The 18,864-nt window shown below is 41.5% G+C and overlaps 1 protein-coding gene across 5 annotated transcripts in view; it reads right to left on the bottom strand.

The window, feature by feature from the left end:
• Dclk2 (doublecortin like kinase 2) overlaps positions 1-18,864 on the bottom strand; it is a 122,190-nt gene that overhangs the window by 35,079 nt on the left and 68,247 nt on the right. For all 5 annotated transcript variants that reach the window (XR_005287369.2, XR_005287370.2, XM_038347312.2 and 2 more), the window contains exons 3-5: positions 11,052-11,154; positions 8,318-8,419; positions 2,555-2,649 (exon numbers count right to left, since the gene is read on the bottom strand). Coding sequence is in view for 3 of the 5 variants with exons in the window: in XM_038347312.2 (XP_038203240.1) it covers positions 2,555-2,649; positions 8,318-8,419; positions 11,052-11,154 (300 nt within the window). In the remaining 2 variants the exon portion in view is untranslated. The remainder of the gene's footprint in view (positions 1-2,554; positions 2,650-8,317; positions 8,420-11,051; positions 11,155-18,864) is intronic.

Here is an 18,864-nt window from a genome sequence, read left to right as displayed (position 1 = left end):
AGCTGAAGGAAGTTCAGTAAACTAAATTTGCCAATCTTTCCCAGATGCCCTTTACCTTTCGTACGTTAACCTGTGGAACCTCCTCTTCCAGTTTCTATTGCCCTGACTCTAACCCAACTGTCAGCAAAGGAAGAAGTCACCTGATAGATGATACTCCATTCCTATCAAGCCTCAGGTGACTCTACCCTGAAGTGTACCTCACCAACTAGCAATGAAAGAGTCTGCCCATAACCCCCAATTAGCCTGCCTCTGAAACCCAAGTCCTAAGAACCCATGAGGAGATAAGTATTTATTGTTAAGCCATTAGTGCTGGGATACATGAAAAGGATGTGGAAGCAAAGAAGAGTTGATCTGGGAAGTAAAGTCAGTAATAGGCAGAAGGAAGCAGTGAAAAGTGAGATTCTCTACCCTTTCTGTACCTCCCTTCCCTCAGCTACAGACCTTAGAACCTGTTCCTAATAAACCTTCTGAAGCCTGAACTCCATCCCAGAGCGCATGGCCTGTGATGGGGGCTCTGGAATGTGTATGAACCACAAGACTATTCCTCATGTGATGTGACCTGCAGTTTCCTGTGCTGTCCACAAGGATGCACACTAGGTTCTCTCGTTCTACCTCAACCCTCGGATCAAAAGACTTTGGTCTTAGTTGCCAAGGCTTAACTGGAATTGGTTGGAACATTCGAAGAATTCTTTAACAACTAAAGAAGGATGAAGAAAAACCCAGAGCACCAAGAGGCTAAGCACCCTTGTAAACCTTCATGAATTGGCCTTACTGCAAAGTACTCTTGGTGCCAAGATCATGAGAGGTAGCCAGACTCCTGTCTAAACTGTGTGAAGGCAAAGTCAACCTGTAAGCCCTGCTTGCCCCAAAACAGATAACTTCACAGAATGCTGGGGGCTGTTGTTTATCTAAGATAACAAGTCACGTGTTTTCACTTCTGTAAACAATGTTGGTTGCCCCAACTGGAAAGGATGTGCTTGATCACACATAGGTGGGAGGTACATAGGCAGGAAGTATGTCAGCATGTATGCTTGCTCCCAACTGGATATACCAATAGGCCAATTTACTCTTTTTCTTGGGAAATTTTTTCTCAATGATTCATTCTTTTTCTTTAGATATCTGATTTGTTCGGTGGTCTTCAGATGCCTTCATTCTTCTGGAAAGACAAAAATAAAACTCTTCCCCAACTCTAACTTTGGGAAGTTTCCCTTTTGGCAAATTATATCTGATAAGATAAAAACAGTTGTTAGTCTTATAAGTTAGTTTAGATTGAAGAAGAATTGCTGTAAGTTCAAGGCTAGTCTGGTCTACGTGGTGAGTTCCAGGCAATCTGGGGCTACAGAATGATACCCTGTCTTAAATGAAGGGAGGGAGGGAGGGGGGAAGGAGGGAGGGGGAAAAGAAGGAGGGAGGGAGGGAGGGAGGGAGGGAGGGAGGGAGGGAGGGAGGGAGGGAGGGAGGGAGGGATTAGGTGATTTAGCAAGTTGAAGCTTGACACCAGATGACCTGAGGTTGATTACTGGAACCCCCACAGAAGATAATTGACCCTACTTGTGTTCTGACTTCTGCATGCAAACACGCATTCACGCACACACAGAAGCACACACTAAACAGATGTAATTAAAAATATTTTAGGGGCTTAAGAGATGGCTCAGCAGTTTAGAGAACTGTTTAAAACCCAGATTTGGTTTCCAGCACCCACCTGGCAGCTCAAAACTGTTTGTAACTCCAATTCCAGGAGATATGACACCCTCTTCTGGGTTCTCTTGGCAGTAGGCATATACACAGGAAACATTTATACACATTAAAAAATAAACTAATAAATCTTTAAATAAATATATTAAAAATTTAAAGGCATTTTCCTGAAGTATTAAATTGGATGATGCCAGTTTATACCATGATTGAATTCTTGTCAGTTTGTCTAAAAGAAGAAAAACTTGTATGAAATAAAACTACTAGTCAGTTGAATGTTTTCAGACACAAAGCCATACATAGTTTTGTAGCATCCCTATGGAATATAACTGCTGCATTCATGTACAGGTATTGTAGGATTGGAGAAGGACATCCACAATCTGGCCCCTTTAAGCAGAGAACCCAAGGCAGTTAGAATAAAATGTGTGTCTTAGGAGAGAACCCTTGAGAGCGGTCAACAGTCTAGACTCTGACCTTTTAGCTGCTGGTGGGATAGAAATGTCCACCTACAATGTTATACTGATCTTTCTCCCAAGTTGTAAACTTCAATAAAGTCAAAATACATTAGTGAAATTAAAATCATGATTGCAGAGGGTCTTTTGCGATGAATTACAGTGTTGTCCAGGGCTTTGCTGTTGCAATCCTCTACAATAATTAGAATAATACTCACTTTCACCACATTTTGTTTATCCCATCACAACCTTGTATTCTCACAGAATGTGAGCACTGTGAGACTTGCTAAGGAAGCCGGCTGATATGATGACAGGATCAAGCGCAGGCTTTTCAAGCTCACAAACAAATCTAACTGTTAAACCACACAAATAACAGACGACATAAACGGGCCACATCTCTCCCTTCATACCTTCAATCCTCTGAAACTTCCTGGACTGGTTGGAGAGGAACTGGAGGACTTCGTGGACTTAGGAGTAGAAAGCTGGCTGCTGGGAGTTCCATTAACTGGCCAGGAAACAACAAAGAGACAGTCATCAGAACTCCAAACAACTCGACTGTGAAAACACCAACCACATGCACAAAAAGGATCCCATGAAGCTTTGCTTCATTTAAAGCCCAAAGCAGATAACAAATCAGCACAAAGCAAAAGCAATGTATCTTACTGCAATACAGACAAAGTCAGACAAGGCATGAAATTAGAATTATTTGCAATAATAGTGTCCCAACAATGATATAAACAAATATAGAAGACAATCATGGAATTACAGGTGTGAGCGGGAGACACTGTCCACACAACCTGCCTTCCAGAAAACACAAGACAAATGGCTACCGTGTCTGTCGTGAAGGTCTGTGATGACAGCCATTACAAATTGCCACTATCCATCTTTATTGCGATGTGTACCAACGTGAGTCACTGAGAAATGCTTATGGTTCTTTCAAGTCAATCCAAATAACACAAGTGCGTGTGTGTGTGTGTGTGTGTGTGTGTGTGTGTGTGTGTGTGTGAGTGAGTGCATGCGTGCCTGCCTGCCTTCCTCCTATTCTGCTTTTGGTGCTAACTGAGCTAAGCTTTCCACACATGTTTTGCACATGCTCTACCACTGAGCTACAGCCCTAACCTTTAACTATATTCTTTATATTCTTAATGGAAAGTGAAAATAACTATTTCTTCTTATACTATTATTTAACTCAAGGCCATTGAAAGATAAATTATTCACATACTTTTAAATATAGGCTAGTTATTTCTAATCCTCCCATTTTCTTCACAGTTTAATTTCCCCCATTTCTTAGCAAATGCTGGTAGTTTTCTATGTACCACCTTCTACACCTCCATATAACTCTTTGGTAGAAAGCTCGAACGGGAGTCTATGCCGAACAGACAACAGCCAATCCTGTTTGTAGAGGGAGGTCAATCACAGACACGAGCCTGCAGAGTGTTGGCCAACCATCACAGTATCCTTCAGCCACTTCCAATCCCATCATCCTGATCTATTTCTGCGGGGATCTCATGAAGCTTTGGTTAATATCTGGGATCAGTCATTGTTCTCCTCTGAAAAGTACTTATAATCCCTCTTACTTCAAAAGCAATCCTCAAAAGCTCTTGCCCAAAGCAGATGAAAGCTGCCACTCATCTACGTGAAAAGCAGAATGAAGTCCTTTTTTTTCAAACATAGGAGGCAAGCAGTGTTATTTTAGATCACCTGAATTAAGTGCAGAGTCAAATGTGAAGGCAGACATCATGCACAGTTGACTAAAAGGCAGTGCCAGTTCTGAGTGGATCAGAGATTGGAGACTGAGGAGCATATATGAACAGTAAACCATTTGTGAGCAGGGATGGCTGTGTTTATGAAGTCACTTTTGTCTATTATTTTGTGTTTTTACAATTGGCAGATATGATATCTTTCAATATTTTAAATTTTTAACCCACATTTTTAATTTTTCTAATTCTTTTTTGTTTGTTTGTTTTTGTTTTTCAAGACAGGATTTCTCTGTGTAATAGTCCTGGCTGTCCTAGAGCTTACTTTGTAGACCAAGCTGGTATCGAACTCACTAAGAGCCACCTGCCTCTGCCTCCCAAGTGCTGAGATTAAAGGCATGCACCACCACCCAGTTAATAGTCCTAATTCTAAATCACTTGATCAACATAGATTTTAGTGTGTGTGTGTGTGGGGGGGTGCATGTGTATTTTTCCTTCATGTGTATGAATACATGTGTGAGGAGGACAAAGCCCTCCACCTTATTTCTCAAGACAAGATCTCTCACTGAATATAAACTCATAAATTCAGCTAGGCTGCCTGGAAAAGTGAGCTCCAGAGACCCATCTGTGTCCACCTCCCCAGTGCTGGGATTATAGATGCATGCCTTTGCCCACCTTTACAAACAGTACTGGGATCTGAACTCAGGTCCTCACGCTTGCACAACAGACATCTTATTGCCTGAGATACCTCCGCAGACCCAATTAGTTATTTCCTGTAAGGGATTTTAAGGCACAGAAACTACTCTGCATGACACTGATGGTGGGCATTTGTTACGTGAATTTGCCAAAATCACAGAATGCACAACCATCAAGAGTGATTTGCAGGTAATGAACTTTGGGTGATAACAATGTGTTGGATGCAACAACTGTGCTCTTCTTCTTCATGAAGGAGGTGATAAGGGAGGTTGTGAGTGTTTGTGCAAAAAAGAGATCCAGCAGACCTGAATCTTTGGCTCAGATTTGCTGTAAGTCTGAAAACTGCTCTTGAGAAGTCTCTAAAATCTCTTTCAAGGGGATTCACATAAAATAGATCATTGTGGACAGAAAGCTAGGAAGCCTGCTGGGAGTGCAGACAGAATTTCACTCACTTTTTAAAACACCTTCATCCCACTCAAACGTCTGTACAGGTCACCAAATCACAGTCCATGAGAACTGTGGGCTTTCATCTGGCAGCACACTGAGAGCTAGGCTGTATTGAGAAGGTGGCAGAGTGGGACTAACAGGAAAATTACTTCCTCCATGGCCGTTTCTGCAGACAGGTTTCCTAAGAGTCCTAGCTAAGGAAACTCACTGCTAGGGATTTAACCCACATCAGGAACTACACATCCATCCTCCCCAGATAGCTCCCATTATAAAACACCGACTCTCGGGGCCAGTGAGTTTTCAACAGCATTTGGAAAGTTCTAAGAATCGTTACTTAAATGTCCTTAATTTCCCTTACTTGTGAATTTCTGTGAAATTCTACAGAGACTAATCGTGGTCCTGAAGGTGCCATGTGACATCCATTCCCGTCGTGGCCACACCCGCGGGATAGTGTGGTGACCAGCCAGCATGTGCACAGCACTCCCACTCCTCCACCACCTCCTCCTCCAACTTCCTTCCAGGTGGCTTTATCCCCCCTCCCCTCCCCCACACACAATTAAAAGGTAAGAAACACATTGGGAAGGATTTCCATTTGATGGCTCTGAATATTTTTTATCTTTACAAACTATGTTTAAAGATTCACAACTAGAAACCTACAACCAGCATTTTAAAAGTGTGGGATGTGTGTGTGTACACTGACTGAATGGTTACAAGTTTGTACAACAGAGGCCAGAAAAGGGCATCAAATGTCCTCATCAGCTCTCTCTGCCTCCCTTCAAAATGGGGACTCTCTTTGTATCCATGGTTTGTATTTTCTTTGCTATGTTGGAAACCAGCAAGCCCTGGCAACCCTGCCTCCACCCGACACCGGGAACACAGGCATCCACAGGGCACCTGGCTGTGCTGTTCGTGCTAAGATCTCACGGCTGGTCCTCAACCACAGAGCAAGTATTCTTAACCACTCAGCCACCTCTCCATTCCCTAAAAGCAGCTATAAGACTCAGATTATAGTTAGATTGACTAAATATTATCTACTTTACTATGTGTATTTTAACATAGTACTTAGCTATTTGCAGTTTTGTTGGAAGGTTATGTAGACTCAGAAACTTCTCTCAAAGCAGTACTTTCTATCCTAAGACTGACATGAACAGTATTATGTTTATAAAGTTACTGTCTGAAATTTCAGTTAATCTCTGAAGTCTTTGCTGCTGCTGCACTTAATGACAGCCTTGCTGCATTGCTCAGGCTCACAACTCTACCTTAGCCTCCTGAACAGCTGGACTACAGGTACCAGCACAGAAAAGCCTCTGTCAAAGCAAGCACGTCTGATAGTGTGGCTTGTAACAGTACTCTCTGCCCCTTGTTGGGAGTGAATAGAAAACACAACTGGCAACAGCACAATTTGAAGCCACTGTGGACGGCCAGCAGCGGCAGGGGTTTCCAGCCTTCTAAAGTGCTAAGCATGTTTCCAGTGGCCTTGTCTAAAGAACATTTGCTTCTGAGATGTGGTTTTCAAGTCTCACAACTTTCACTGAGGAGTCCGAGGCTGACACTATCCAAATTTAGATTTTAAAAAAAAAAAACCACATCATTTAAGTATTCACTAGGCTTTGTTATAGAATAGTAGATGGTCTGAAGACAAATGTAGCCACGAGATGTTCAGTAAATTTTCTCTTTAGACCTCAGGGGACAAAGTTAATCATACCTGACTCTTGAGCCACTCTCTTCTACTTTTATTTAATAACTTTCCTGACATGACAAGCATCTATAAATCTGTCACCTGAAACAAAAGCTAGGGATGACTGAGCCAGAAAACTGTATCCAAACACATCTATGTTCCATTAGCTTTTCCATTTTTAAGATACTACAGAGTCAATACAATTTAAAATAAGTTCAATGTCAGAGAGATACCTTTGGTTAAAAAAACCAGTGTCGACTGTCACATATTTAGAAAGTCTGAGTGTAGAGCACTGTATGAAAATAGTTGCTTCCCAACTAAAACGATGCAGCGTTGGTTGCTTCCTTTGATGAACAGAAAACACATCCTTACCCTAGTCTGGCGCAGGCCATCATAAAGCACTTGGAAGTAGAAGATTGTAATGATTCCCAATCCTTTAACACAGGTATCAGCAAAGTGTGAGGTTAGAAATTCCTTCCGTATCTCTGTTACTAAGAAACTTGCCTTGTTTTTTTGAGACAGGGTTTCTCTATGTAACAGTGGCCTGCGCATTGTAAAATATCGCACACGGCACAGATGTCCACAGGAGAAGACCAGATACACTCATGGAAATGGAGCAAAGGAAACAAATGCAGCAAAGGACGGAAACAAAAACCCAGCGGAGAGACAAAGCTGTAAGGGCCCTGGCTCACCTGGGGATCTGGCTGTAGAATAGGCACTGGAGTGGCCAGCCCTCTTTACTGTACACACGCATATGCACAGAGCAGGAGGAGACAGGAAGGACAGTGGTTATTCAGCAGGTCTAAAAGACAGTAACACAGCCTGCCCTAGAGGAAGTGAGGCGGGTGCTGCAGTGGGAACAGCAGAGAGAATGACCGAGTCTGACAGTTCAAACCTTTCGATGCCTCACCATTCAAATCATCATTGTGTTTCAAAAAAAAAGTTTAGTTCACGCCAAAGGGCAGCAGGCTGGGCAGTAATAAGAATATTGTCTGTAAAAACAGATTTTTTTTCTCTAAAATCATTTCCTTAACAATAAATTAAATGAGCAAAATTATTTGTAATAGCTAACAACTCATAAAATCAACTTACTGAGATATAATTTGACTAGTGTTTTTAATGTTAAAAATATCAGAACAGTGTAAATTTTGACAAATTTGTAGGATTTGGATATGAAAATTATAGAACTTAAATAAGTCATCCTTTCTGAGAATAACCATTACTGCTATGACATCTGTTTGATGAAGAAAAAGACTATGGGAGTTTTTAAGGAGAAATATGTTTGCATGGAGCTGTGTGTGTGTGTTGCACCAGGAAGAAGTAATTCTAGGAAGATAATCATCCACAATTATGAAGCACAGAATTCAAAATATAGTATACAGTGCCCAGAATGTGAAGTATGTTTATGCCCACATCAGTGGAAGACTGGACAGTGAGTTTTTCTACAAGAAAATGTGTCAGAACGAAGTCCAAGAGTTCCTTGAAAGACTTTTGCCTTTTGAAGACAGATCTAATTTTGTTTTAAAAATCTTACTATTATTGTTCTAGAACATGGCTGCACAGAAGCTGGCAAAGGCTGTTAAGTTCATAAAAACGTGGGAAAACCAAAGAGAGCTTCCCCCTTCTAAGACCATCCATTGTTCTTCTGTTACTACCTGAAGCTGGTGACTTGCTGCGGCGAGAGGGGCCAGGGCTTTTGGATCCAGAATACTTAGCAGCTGAGACTCGAGAATAAGATGACTTCAGAACACGGCATTCTGTGAAGAACAAAAGTGCTTTTGTAGGTAAAGCAGATTTCAGCAATGACCAAAGGCATACCACATGCGCTATGGTTAGCTGCCTGTAACGTGTGTGTGTGTGTGTGTGTGTGTGTGTGTGTGTGTGCATGCACATGTGCAATCACATGAATGCAAGAAGTCAAGCCAGCCACCTTCCTCAGTCACTCTCCACCACACTGAGATAAGCTGTCACTGAACTCAGGGATTCTGTAGACTGGTGGGCACTTATACAAACACCTTACCAAGGCATCTCTCCAGCCCCACTGTTATTACCTGACATTCTCTTTCCCATTCTGCCTTTTATTTTTCCGCTGCTGTGAATTGAATGCTGGACTTGGTGAGCTGCCAGCCCCTGAACTCCATAAATTCAATGTATGGAGCAGCAGTTCCAAAAAGTACATGTCATATTTACATCTTCAGTTAGATCACACATCTGCAACATGTCATTGTTTGGACTAAGTTCTTAATGAGCACAGAAACTCTACTGTCCTAAGTGAATGTATAGAATCATTCACAGTTAAACCACATGTTTATCTATGTGCAGCTTGCAGCTTTTTCATAGACAGCACAGACCGCAATTTTATTATCCTCTTCAAGTCCTTACTTTAAAAGGACAGAAACTAACTTATGGTTTCTTTACTAGCTACCCATCTCTCTAAAGCATGGAAGAGCAAACATGAGAAAAATAGCTTTAAACAATAACACTGACCTTTCCATAAGCCACCAAATAAGACAGCATTTGGAGAACAGAACGAATTACAGCTGCTAGCATCACTTCAGATTTGAGTAATTAAGATCACGGGTTTTGCAGTCAGGCAGACTTGCGATGAGTCATGGCTTGACATTTGCTGGCTAGAAGGAAGACCCTGCTTATGTTCAAAGCCTCACTATTTCTCCCTAACATATTAGTGTAAGAATAAAATATGCTTCATAGGCTTGTTATAAGGGATAAATTAGAAAACATATTGTCCATCATTTACTTCAAAATACTTCAATTTATGCAAAAAGATTAAAATGTGAGTTAGTTTTAATCTAGCCCCTAAGGGTGGCAAATTAACAAGTGAAGTATAAATCAGGGGAATACTCACCAGGGGAGCCTAGTTAACATCTGAAAGGCTCTAATCAAAGCTAAAAACGGGGCAGTTCCAGTTTCTGCTAAGCCATTAGCAATGTAGATTATGTTCCATTGTGTCTCAAAAGTGTGTTGTGGAGGTTGTTAAAACCTTGCAGAGACGCTGCAGCTCTAATGAGCAGATACTCCCAAACAGACCCCAATATCCAGGAACTTCAGAACTATATCCAGCTTTAAGAATTAGGGGGAAATTGTGACTTGATCAAAATTAGGATAGCAGAATTCTATGCATTCTGAATGCTTTGTTTTAAAAGACGTAGCCTTAGCTGCCCTGGAACTCATTATGTGAACCATGCTGGGCTCAACTCAACTCACGAAGTTTGGCTTGTATCTACCTCCCAAGTGTTAGAACTAAATCCCCCACCACCACACCAGGCTTTCTTCCATCCCTTCCTTTTTGCTTGGGGGGAGTAGGTTTTCAAATTTATGTTTCCTTTGATTTTTGTCATTTTAATGCATCTTTAATGTGATACTTTCAGAAGCCTAAGATGGAGCTCTTAAGATGACAACACAATTAAACAACAGATGCTTAAAACAAAACAAAAAACCTTTGTGCCTGATAAGTGTGTTTGTGGTAGAATTCAATTTGAGATTGCTCTCACTGTAAACACTTCACCATGTAATGATGGTGCTACAATACTGACAATAACAAAAACAGCAAGACACATATGGACCCTTAGCTATAGATGTCTATCCATTCACTTGACCTTCGCAAAATCTTATAAAATATCCATTATCACTCCCATTTTTAAAGAAGGTGAAATAACTAGAAATTGAGAGGGGGAAATCAATAGGGTTCTCCCCCCCCCACCCCTGTGTTTAGAGGCTATCAAGGGCCGTTATCAACAACAAAAAGCAAATGCTCCAACTAGCTGATAAATTTACTACACATAAAGCAACAGTTGCCCTACCTATGCACGTGTAGTAAGCACTTAAACAGGTTTTACTGTTATTGCTAAGGTTAGTCCCACCTACAGTGACCATTCTACAAGACTGACTTAACTGATTAGAACTTCATTTGCTGTACGAGTTAGAAGGATGCAGAGCCAGGACTAAATTATCTTCGGCTACCTTTTCCATCTAATAACCATTTACTATACCAGTATCACTTGAAATCATCGAAATAATAGTTAAAAACTGTATTAATAGATTAGTCAATAAACAGGCATTTTCATCCCACCCAAGAGATGTTATTTTTATAAATATATAAACAATGCATGTTTTTTAAAGCTGTACACAAAATTGATGTAAAAAGAAATCTCAGATAATTGCCACAGACAATGTATTAATTATCCCTAAAGGTGTCACTATGTTGCCAAGGCTGGCCTAGAGTCATGTGATCCTCCTGCCTCGAGAGGTGGAATGACAGATGAGCAGCACCCATGCTAGGTCATCTTTCTCCTGTATCCCTATGTCCTCAACATGTTTGTCACTAAAGCCTTTTCAGGAGCTACAGAGACGGTCAACGAATTGCCTCACCGCTATGATCCAGGACAAAGTCATCTTGGGCATAACGGTATTTTTCAGGTCCACATGCAATAAAAACATCATCATCACCAAAAAAGTCTTGCAGACAAGTAACCTGTAAAAAAAAAAAAATCAAGAAATCAGAACTATTAGAGAGTAGTAAAATAAAAGTCAGCAAAGTTAAATTCACCCCAGCACTGCAATGGAACCTTCTTACTACGGTGTGCGTTTTCCAGAATTTCATTGTACAAAGCAGGTTCCCATGTCCCCCGACTTCAGCACAACAGAATGAAGGGTTCCTTCTAACCCCAGTATACCTGTTAAGCAAATGAAGATGTACATGTACATTTTCTCCCAAGATTCCTTGGCAGATGTGGCAAAGCTGGATTTGACAAAAGCCAAGGTTCCCCATTAGTAGTTAAGTGATAAAATGTTATACTGCTTTGCAACACCAGAAGGCTAGAGGTGCAGACACAGTCCGTGTAGGGGGCTTGGATACCGCCCATTTCTTCCAACTATGAAGCAAGACCCTTATTCTGTATTTAACTTCAACATGCTCAGACCAATGCTTTAAAAGCATCAATCACCTTTCTCTCCTGCTGACCCTGCCTCTGTGGGGCACCTCAGGTGGTAATGGCACGGTCTCCTTTATCTACACAATACTCATGGGAGTCATGTCTTCATGCTTGGCTCTGCTCCCCGCAGCAGGTCTCACTACTCAAAAGGCTCTCAAGTATTTCAGCTTCTACATGGTTCACATGCGTCTTCTTCCCTGTGTGGGCTCCACCACTGTCCTGACACTGGCTATCTGACCTCCACTCTCCCTGTATCCCCTAGCTTCAGTCACTGTTATCACAACGCCAGGGCAACCACATCACTTACCACCCTCATTAGAAACTATATCCTCTGTTCACTTCTCAGCCATGGCATTGTGTTCCCTCCAGCGTAGTAACTGTGGTTTGTTTTGGTTTTTCTGTTATTAAGATATGAGTTATATACTGTTCTAGTTAGGTTTCCACTGCTGTGAAAATACACTCTCCAAAACCAACTCGGGGAGAGAAAGGTTTGTTTCACCTTACAGATATAGTCTGTATGAAGGGAAGTCAGAGCAGGAACTGAAGCAAAATCATGGAAGAGTGTGGCTTACTGGCTTGTTCAGCCTGCGGTCGTCCAGGGGTAGCAATGCCCACAGTGGGTTAGGCCCCGCCACACCAGTCATTAATCAGGAAAACATCCCACAGGGTTGCCTACAGGTTAATCTGATGAAGTCATTTTCTCACGTGTGGTTTCCTCTTCTCAGATGACTCCAGCTTGTTTCAAAGGTGAAACATAACCAACCAAATACTATACAGTCATCCATTCATGTACACAATTCAGCACCACTTAATACATTCAGAATTGTACAGCCATCACCACAACCAGAAGAGAAGTCTTGAACCCATTAGCAGTCACTCCCCTTGGTTTCTTCCATTACCTACATTACCACCCAAAGATATAAGGCGCCTCCACTCTCTGCCTTATGCCTTTGGTTCTATGGAGCACAGCTATTTTTTTAAAACTGTGTTTTATTTTTATTTTAATATGTATGTGTGTTTTGCCTGCATATGTCTGTGTATCACATGCATGCCTGATGTCCACAGGGGCCAGAAGAAAATGTCATATTCCCTGGAACTAGAGTTACAGATGGCTGTGAACTATGTGCATGCTGGGACTTGAACCTGTGTCTTCTGGAAGAGCAGCTGAGCTATTAAACACTGAGCCATCTCTCTAGTGCCTTCTAGGTAGTTCATATACACTGATTCACACAGTATAAGGTGATCTGCCTTTCACTTGGCTTATTTAAGGTTCATCCAGGTTGTAGCAACTATTGAGTACTTAATTGTTTTCTTGGTTGTGTAACATTGTCTTGTACAGAAGTGCCACTTTTTTTTCTCTGCATACCAGCTGATGAACATTCAGTGTTTCTGCCTCAGGCTTGGTTTTCATTACTAGCTTTTCTCATGTGGTACCCCAGGCCTTTTATTATTTGTATATATGCATATATCTGTGTAGGGAGGGGTATTGCACTTGAGTGTGAGTGCCTGCAGAAGCCAGAAGAGGATGTCTCATCCCACAGAGTTGGAGTTTCATATAGTTATGAGCCACTTGACATGGATGCTGGGAGTCAAACTCAGTTCCTCTACAAGAGCCATAACTACTCTTGACCTCCTAGCCACCTCTCCGGCACCTCAGAGGCTTTTCTGACCAACAAGTGACCAAGGATGTGTCCTATCCATTATCCTTGGGACTCAGTAGAGACTATGGCACTGTCGAATGTTTAACAGGTTTTATGATTAATTAAAGCATTGCGTGAGACTATTCCATTTGGAGCTGAGTATCGGATAAGAACAGTTTCTCTGGATGAGCCTGATTTAAAATTTACACTATGTATCAATCAGAAAACAAACAAAAAGACTAGATTGTAAAAGGCTTATGCATAAAGTATGGTGAGCTGGAGACTGTCACTAGAGCAAGAGATGAGGATAATCTATTCACAGGGAATGAGGCAGAAAGAAGGGTCCAAGAAAGGAGAGATGAAGAAAAGTTAAGGCTTTTGACTTGCATAACAGAAATTGTACAGCTTCCATTAACTCCAACAGTAAAAAGGGCAAAATGAGTTTAGTGGTAGACAGGATGATGCAAAATTCAGATCTGGAATAGTACCTGTGAAATGCCTATTAAACAGTCAAGTATAGGTGCTGAGCAAAAAGCAGAGCATGTACAAATCCAAACTCCAGGAGAGAGGTCTAAACTCTTGCTCAAGTCCAGTCGTCAAGGAAGAGGCCAAAGTTGACCCTCAAAGCTCAGCAACAAGCCAAGTTCAGAGGGAAGTTACAAAAGCAGGAAAAAAAAAATCAAGATGTCTACAATGAACCACGTCAAGAAAGTGTTTCAAGAGGCCTTAGTGTCAGTTACTGACAGGCCAATGAAGATGAAGATTAAAAATTAACAGCTGGAGAGATGACTCAATGGCTAAAAACACTGGCTGCTCTTCTGGAGGCCCTGGGTTCAATGTCCAGTATCCACGTGGATAACTCCAAGGGCTCTGAGGGCAGCTGCACAGACATCCATGCAGACTAAACACCTGTGTACATAAATAACAATTAAAAATTAAAAAGAAAGAAAAGTGACAACTCAGGTTAGCAACATGAACACCACCGGGATCTTGACAAAGGGAATTTTGGTGTTTGGTTTAAAGGTCTGGCTGCTGAGGGTTTAAGGGGTGGGAAGGACAGGCAGGGTGACAACGCGTCCCAAGAGTTCTGACTTAAAGGTGGGTCAGAGTAAGAGTGGGGGAGTGAGTCAAGATCAAGGGTCAAGAGACCGCAGATTATTAGTTCACTGTTGTAAAGACCTAGGAGACAGGGAAATTAGGCTATGGGAAAGAAAAAAACCCACAGGGCTGCTTTGTTTTATGAGAGAGAAGGGAATCAGTGGGCTTTGGACTTAGACCACGTACGTAGGTCTTTTACAGTGAAAAGTGAGAGGGTACGGGGCAGCTGGCGGACATCTAACAGATGGTGGGTGATTTTCCTTTATTCTCGCTAGTCTGCTATACATCTGGGGGCAGGGGTTTCCTAAAGGCTTCAGTGTTCTCAGTGAGGGAGGAAACAGGCCGGGAGATGTGGCAGGTGTGGGAGCCAGAAGCCTGAGATCTGGGCTCCGGGAGGAGACCAGGGGTACGCCCGCAAGGCAACACTGAAGTCACTGGGGAACACAGCGGCACAGGAGATGCTCTTCAGCCTGTAGGGCATTTTAGAGCAATCAAACCCTCTTTTTCCACCTTTTGTGATAGAATTAGCATTTCAAGGGCTTATATCTCCCTAGAAATGGAAGAAAAGAGTGCTAAGAACACAGATGATAAAAATAAACTAGACACAAGAACAAAACCTCTTCTGGAATGTTTTCCTGCGGTTCAGACACTGAGAGAGGTGGGAGCTGGACAGGTCGTTTCTACGGGGGTTGCAGGAATTCAGGAAGCCTGGGATGGAGCAACAGTTCCTATTAAACCTAAAGGAAGACCAACAAAGCAAAGCCCACAGACGGCACTTATGACAAGAAAGAAGGAATTCTTTTCCCTACCACTGTTCCTTTAGAGGACAGGCATTTGTTTACATTTTTTCACAAAGTAGACTCGGACTACTATGCTAGGTTATCATTACTCTGTTTAAACTGTAAACCAGAATGCATAGAAATAAAACAGAGGGGCAAGGTGAGGGTATAGTTGAAAATGGATAAAAGCCAGTATTCATGGAAGGGCACGAGTTCCAGCTTCCTTAAGTGCTGTTTCAACACAGGTACAAGCCCATGGAGAATTACACAAGCACAGACTGTCCAAGGAACAGACCTGAGCACTGAGTCCACTGCCACCAATGCACCCCATCTACCCACATACAAACATCCATGCATGTGCATGCGCGTACACACACAGAAAACAGCATGTCATAACGTGACTGTACATATTTCTCATACTCCCATATTTGGTCATTCAAGTGCTACTTAGACATTTTAATATACTTGGATTCTGAGGGATTTTTTTAAATTTTCATTTCTCTTTAAAAACTGAGATGTACACATTGAGGTATGATACATGTTATAAATCTGTGTCAGAAAATATCAATATTGTAAATAAAAATTGATTTAACAAGAGTAGGAAGAAAAATTTATCCAGCTAGAAAATCTTAACTTGCTTCTAAATTTTTAATTTAAGGAATTTAATTCTTCCAAGAAGCTCCTTAGGAACAGCAAAAGTTATGTGGCTTGTGAAAGAAAGCTACAAATATGGGGGTGGCAGCGTGTAATATTACTACAAATATGGGGGCATGTAATATTACTACAAATATGATGGGGGGCATGTAATATTACTACCAAGATGCAAAACTAATGTTGTCAGTAGGATACAATGGAGACAAATAAAACCAAAGAATACAGTATATGATAGGAGCCTGCCTAAACACACCGAGGGGGCATTTACAGACTTACAATAGTCAATTTTTCTATCCTGTAGTAGACAGATGAATTAGATCAAGGTGAACAAGGAGCAGCCAAAATTTCAATCCTTGTTCCTAATGGTTTACCACAGCCCTCCCTTTTCTCTTCCCTTCTTCATTTATGTTGAAGAGAATGCAAACGTGGAAGGCATAAGGTCTGATGAAAGTACTATTTGAGTATTCCAAATGTGGTAAACTTTTATCAAAACAAAAAAAGGCACAGAGGTTTCATGAAGCACTTACGATCTGAACCCAAGGAGGTTGTGTTGCGTCCCAATCCCTAACTGCTCTGAAGGCCTCCCAAAGCATCATGTGCTAAAGGCTTGTAGAATTATTAGTTATCATGATGCCATTAAGAGGCAAGCCTTCTAATGGGAAGTCTTCAGGTGGCAGGGAAAGGCCCTCAAAGAGGACTTTGGGATTCGTGAAATGAGTGGTTTTGCTGTAAAGAGCTTCTGCTGTGATGTGCTTCCTCACTTCAGGCCCAACCCTCACTGCTGAAATCTCTAAGACTATGAGCCAATAAAATCTCTTCTCCTCATAAATTGTTTTAGGTACTTTGGTGTAGTAATGAAGAAGGCCGGCACACTTCTTGTCCTTCTCAGAGTTGAGAGGGGCAGTTGGAGAAGAAGGCCAGATCTCTCTAGGCTCCTTTCCTGCTCTAAAATCCCAAAGTCGAATAATTTATCTTCTAAAAAGAGTTTACATATATTTCAGGAGACTGCTACTAAATCAGTGAACTTTTCTGACAGGAAAGAAAAAAAAACACTAAAGCTCAAATGTCATGCTTTCTTCTGTTCAAGTCTCAGTTTCATGAGTCCTCTAAGTGTCCCTAGGGGCCTCCAAGTCCACTGCCCCCTCATGCTTTGTAATTACCACACAGGTGTTGTTACCTAGGTAACTGCCTGGCTCGTCTGTGGATCTCACAGTAACTGAGCGCCACACAATCAGGATCGTCTCCTGTCCTCACACAGCTCCTGCTAGGGAGACTCTACTCAACAGATTTCTGTGGAGTGAATCGGGTTGGAATGGCTTGGGTTCCTACTCCCTTCTCACAGCTGTCTCATAATCTTGCTGTAATTCCTCTTAACCCATCAGCATGCAGGTTGGCACCAGCTGATGATGTTTTCTATACCAGGACAAACCAGTCAAAACCTGTTACTCCATATGAAAGGCTGAGTTCAGAAAAGACTGACTGATCCAATTTTGGTCCTAGACATCTTAAGATGCTCCCTAGAAGCTAATCTTGCATTACAGATGCTCTCTGAAGAGTTAACCCTTTCATCACTATCTCAGGATACTTTGAGAGTCCAACTATGGGGATAAAAGAGACACAATGTGCAATTCTGCCAGAATTCGCATAAGCTCAGAGTTCCCATAAATGAGGGCCTCCTGAGGTATCTCAGAAGCACATTTACAGAAATATCCCAATACCTGGTAAGAATGCAAAGGAAACATCTTTGGGTCTCAGTGAAAGGATGAAAATCTTAGCCCCTGAAATGTCTTGCTGGGAGAACAAAGACATTTTATAGGAGAAATAATAGGATGGTGGATACACATTAGAATTTTCATGGGTCTTCCTCTGTTTTAGCTGTGTTGGGGGTGGAAATGGGGGAGACAGTAACTGAAAACAAATACTTTCAATATCAGAGGTCTGCTATAGGGTTTTCTATTTAAGAGTACCTTACATTTTAGAAACAATTATTTTACCTTACTTATAAAAATAATTTGAAAAATCTCAAAAGAAAGACAGTAACAATTTACGTATTGAAACTGAAATCATTGATTCATGGCCTTTTACTGTAACTATGCTGACATTCACTCACAGTCTTCTTTAAAAGTGTTGCAGGTATACAAAACAACAAAGGAGAATTGCATTTCATCTTGATCTCCCAAACAATACTGTACTATTTGATTTTTTCTGTTTTGTAAATATTGAGAAAAGCAGCTTTTATATATCAAGAAAACTCAGAATGAGAGTTCTGACATAAGGGGTGAACCTAAGAGCCACCTGAGCCGTTCTTTATTTCCACTGCTAGCAAAGCAAAGCCACTTTCACTGGATTGGACACCTTGGTACTTGAGAGCCAGAAAGCCAGCAGATTGACTCACTGAAACTAACTTTATCTTAAACACACAAGCATACGCGTGTGCACGCTCTCTCTCTCTCTCTCTCTCTCTCTCTCTCTCTCTCTCTCTCTCTCTCTTTCTCTCGCACATGCACACACACACACACACACACACACACACGCATGCATGCAAGTGAGTGCACAAATAAACACATATACATACACTCCATTAGTCGGCAAGCAGAGGCTTGGACTTTCCCCAATTCTTTATCCTCAGCGTAGAATACAATTAGCATACATTGCCTGCTTTGTTCTCTTTGTAGCTGGCTGCACTTTACAGAGCAAGCTACTTAGAATAGCAATGTTTTCAGTATCCTGTAAATCCACTCAGCCAGGCACACAGATCCTACGGTTGCCATAGAAACAGAACCAAAGCTCAAAAAGGACAGCACTTACAGTAAAAGGCTTCTCAATGGCACCCGCAGACAGTTCCCTACTCCCTACATTTAGTCCTTGTCTGTTTAAAAAACAAAACAAAACTGGATTTGAGCTTCATTTTCTTACAGCTCCCACCAATCACTACTAATCATAGGGTCCTTTGACCAAATATTTGGTTTCAGAAAAGGTTTCTTTCTACCAACAAAGTGGGAATATCTTAAAATTTCAAAGCTACTTAGCAAATCAATTGATACTTCTTAGGAGAGAGACAATGATCTTCAAAAAGAAG

This window comes from Arvicola amphibius, chromosome 11 (assembly GCF_903992535.2).
Source record: "Arvicola amphibius chromosome 11, mArvAmp1.2, whole genome shotgun sequence".
Classification (NCBI taxonomy): Eukaryota; Metazoa; Chordata; class Mammalia; order Rodentia; family Cricetidae; genus Arvicola; species Arvicola amphibius.
Note: the sequence above shows the minus strand (reverse complement) of the source record. Positions and strands in the feature narration are given on the sequence as shown.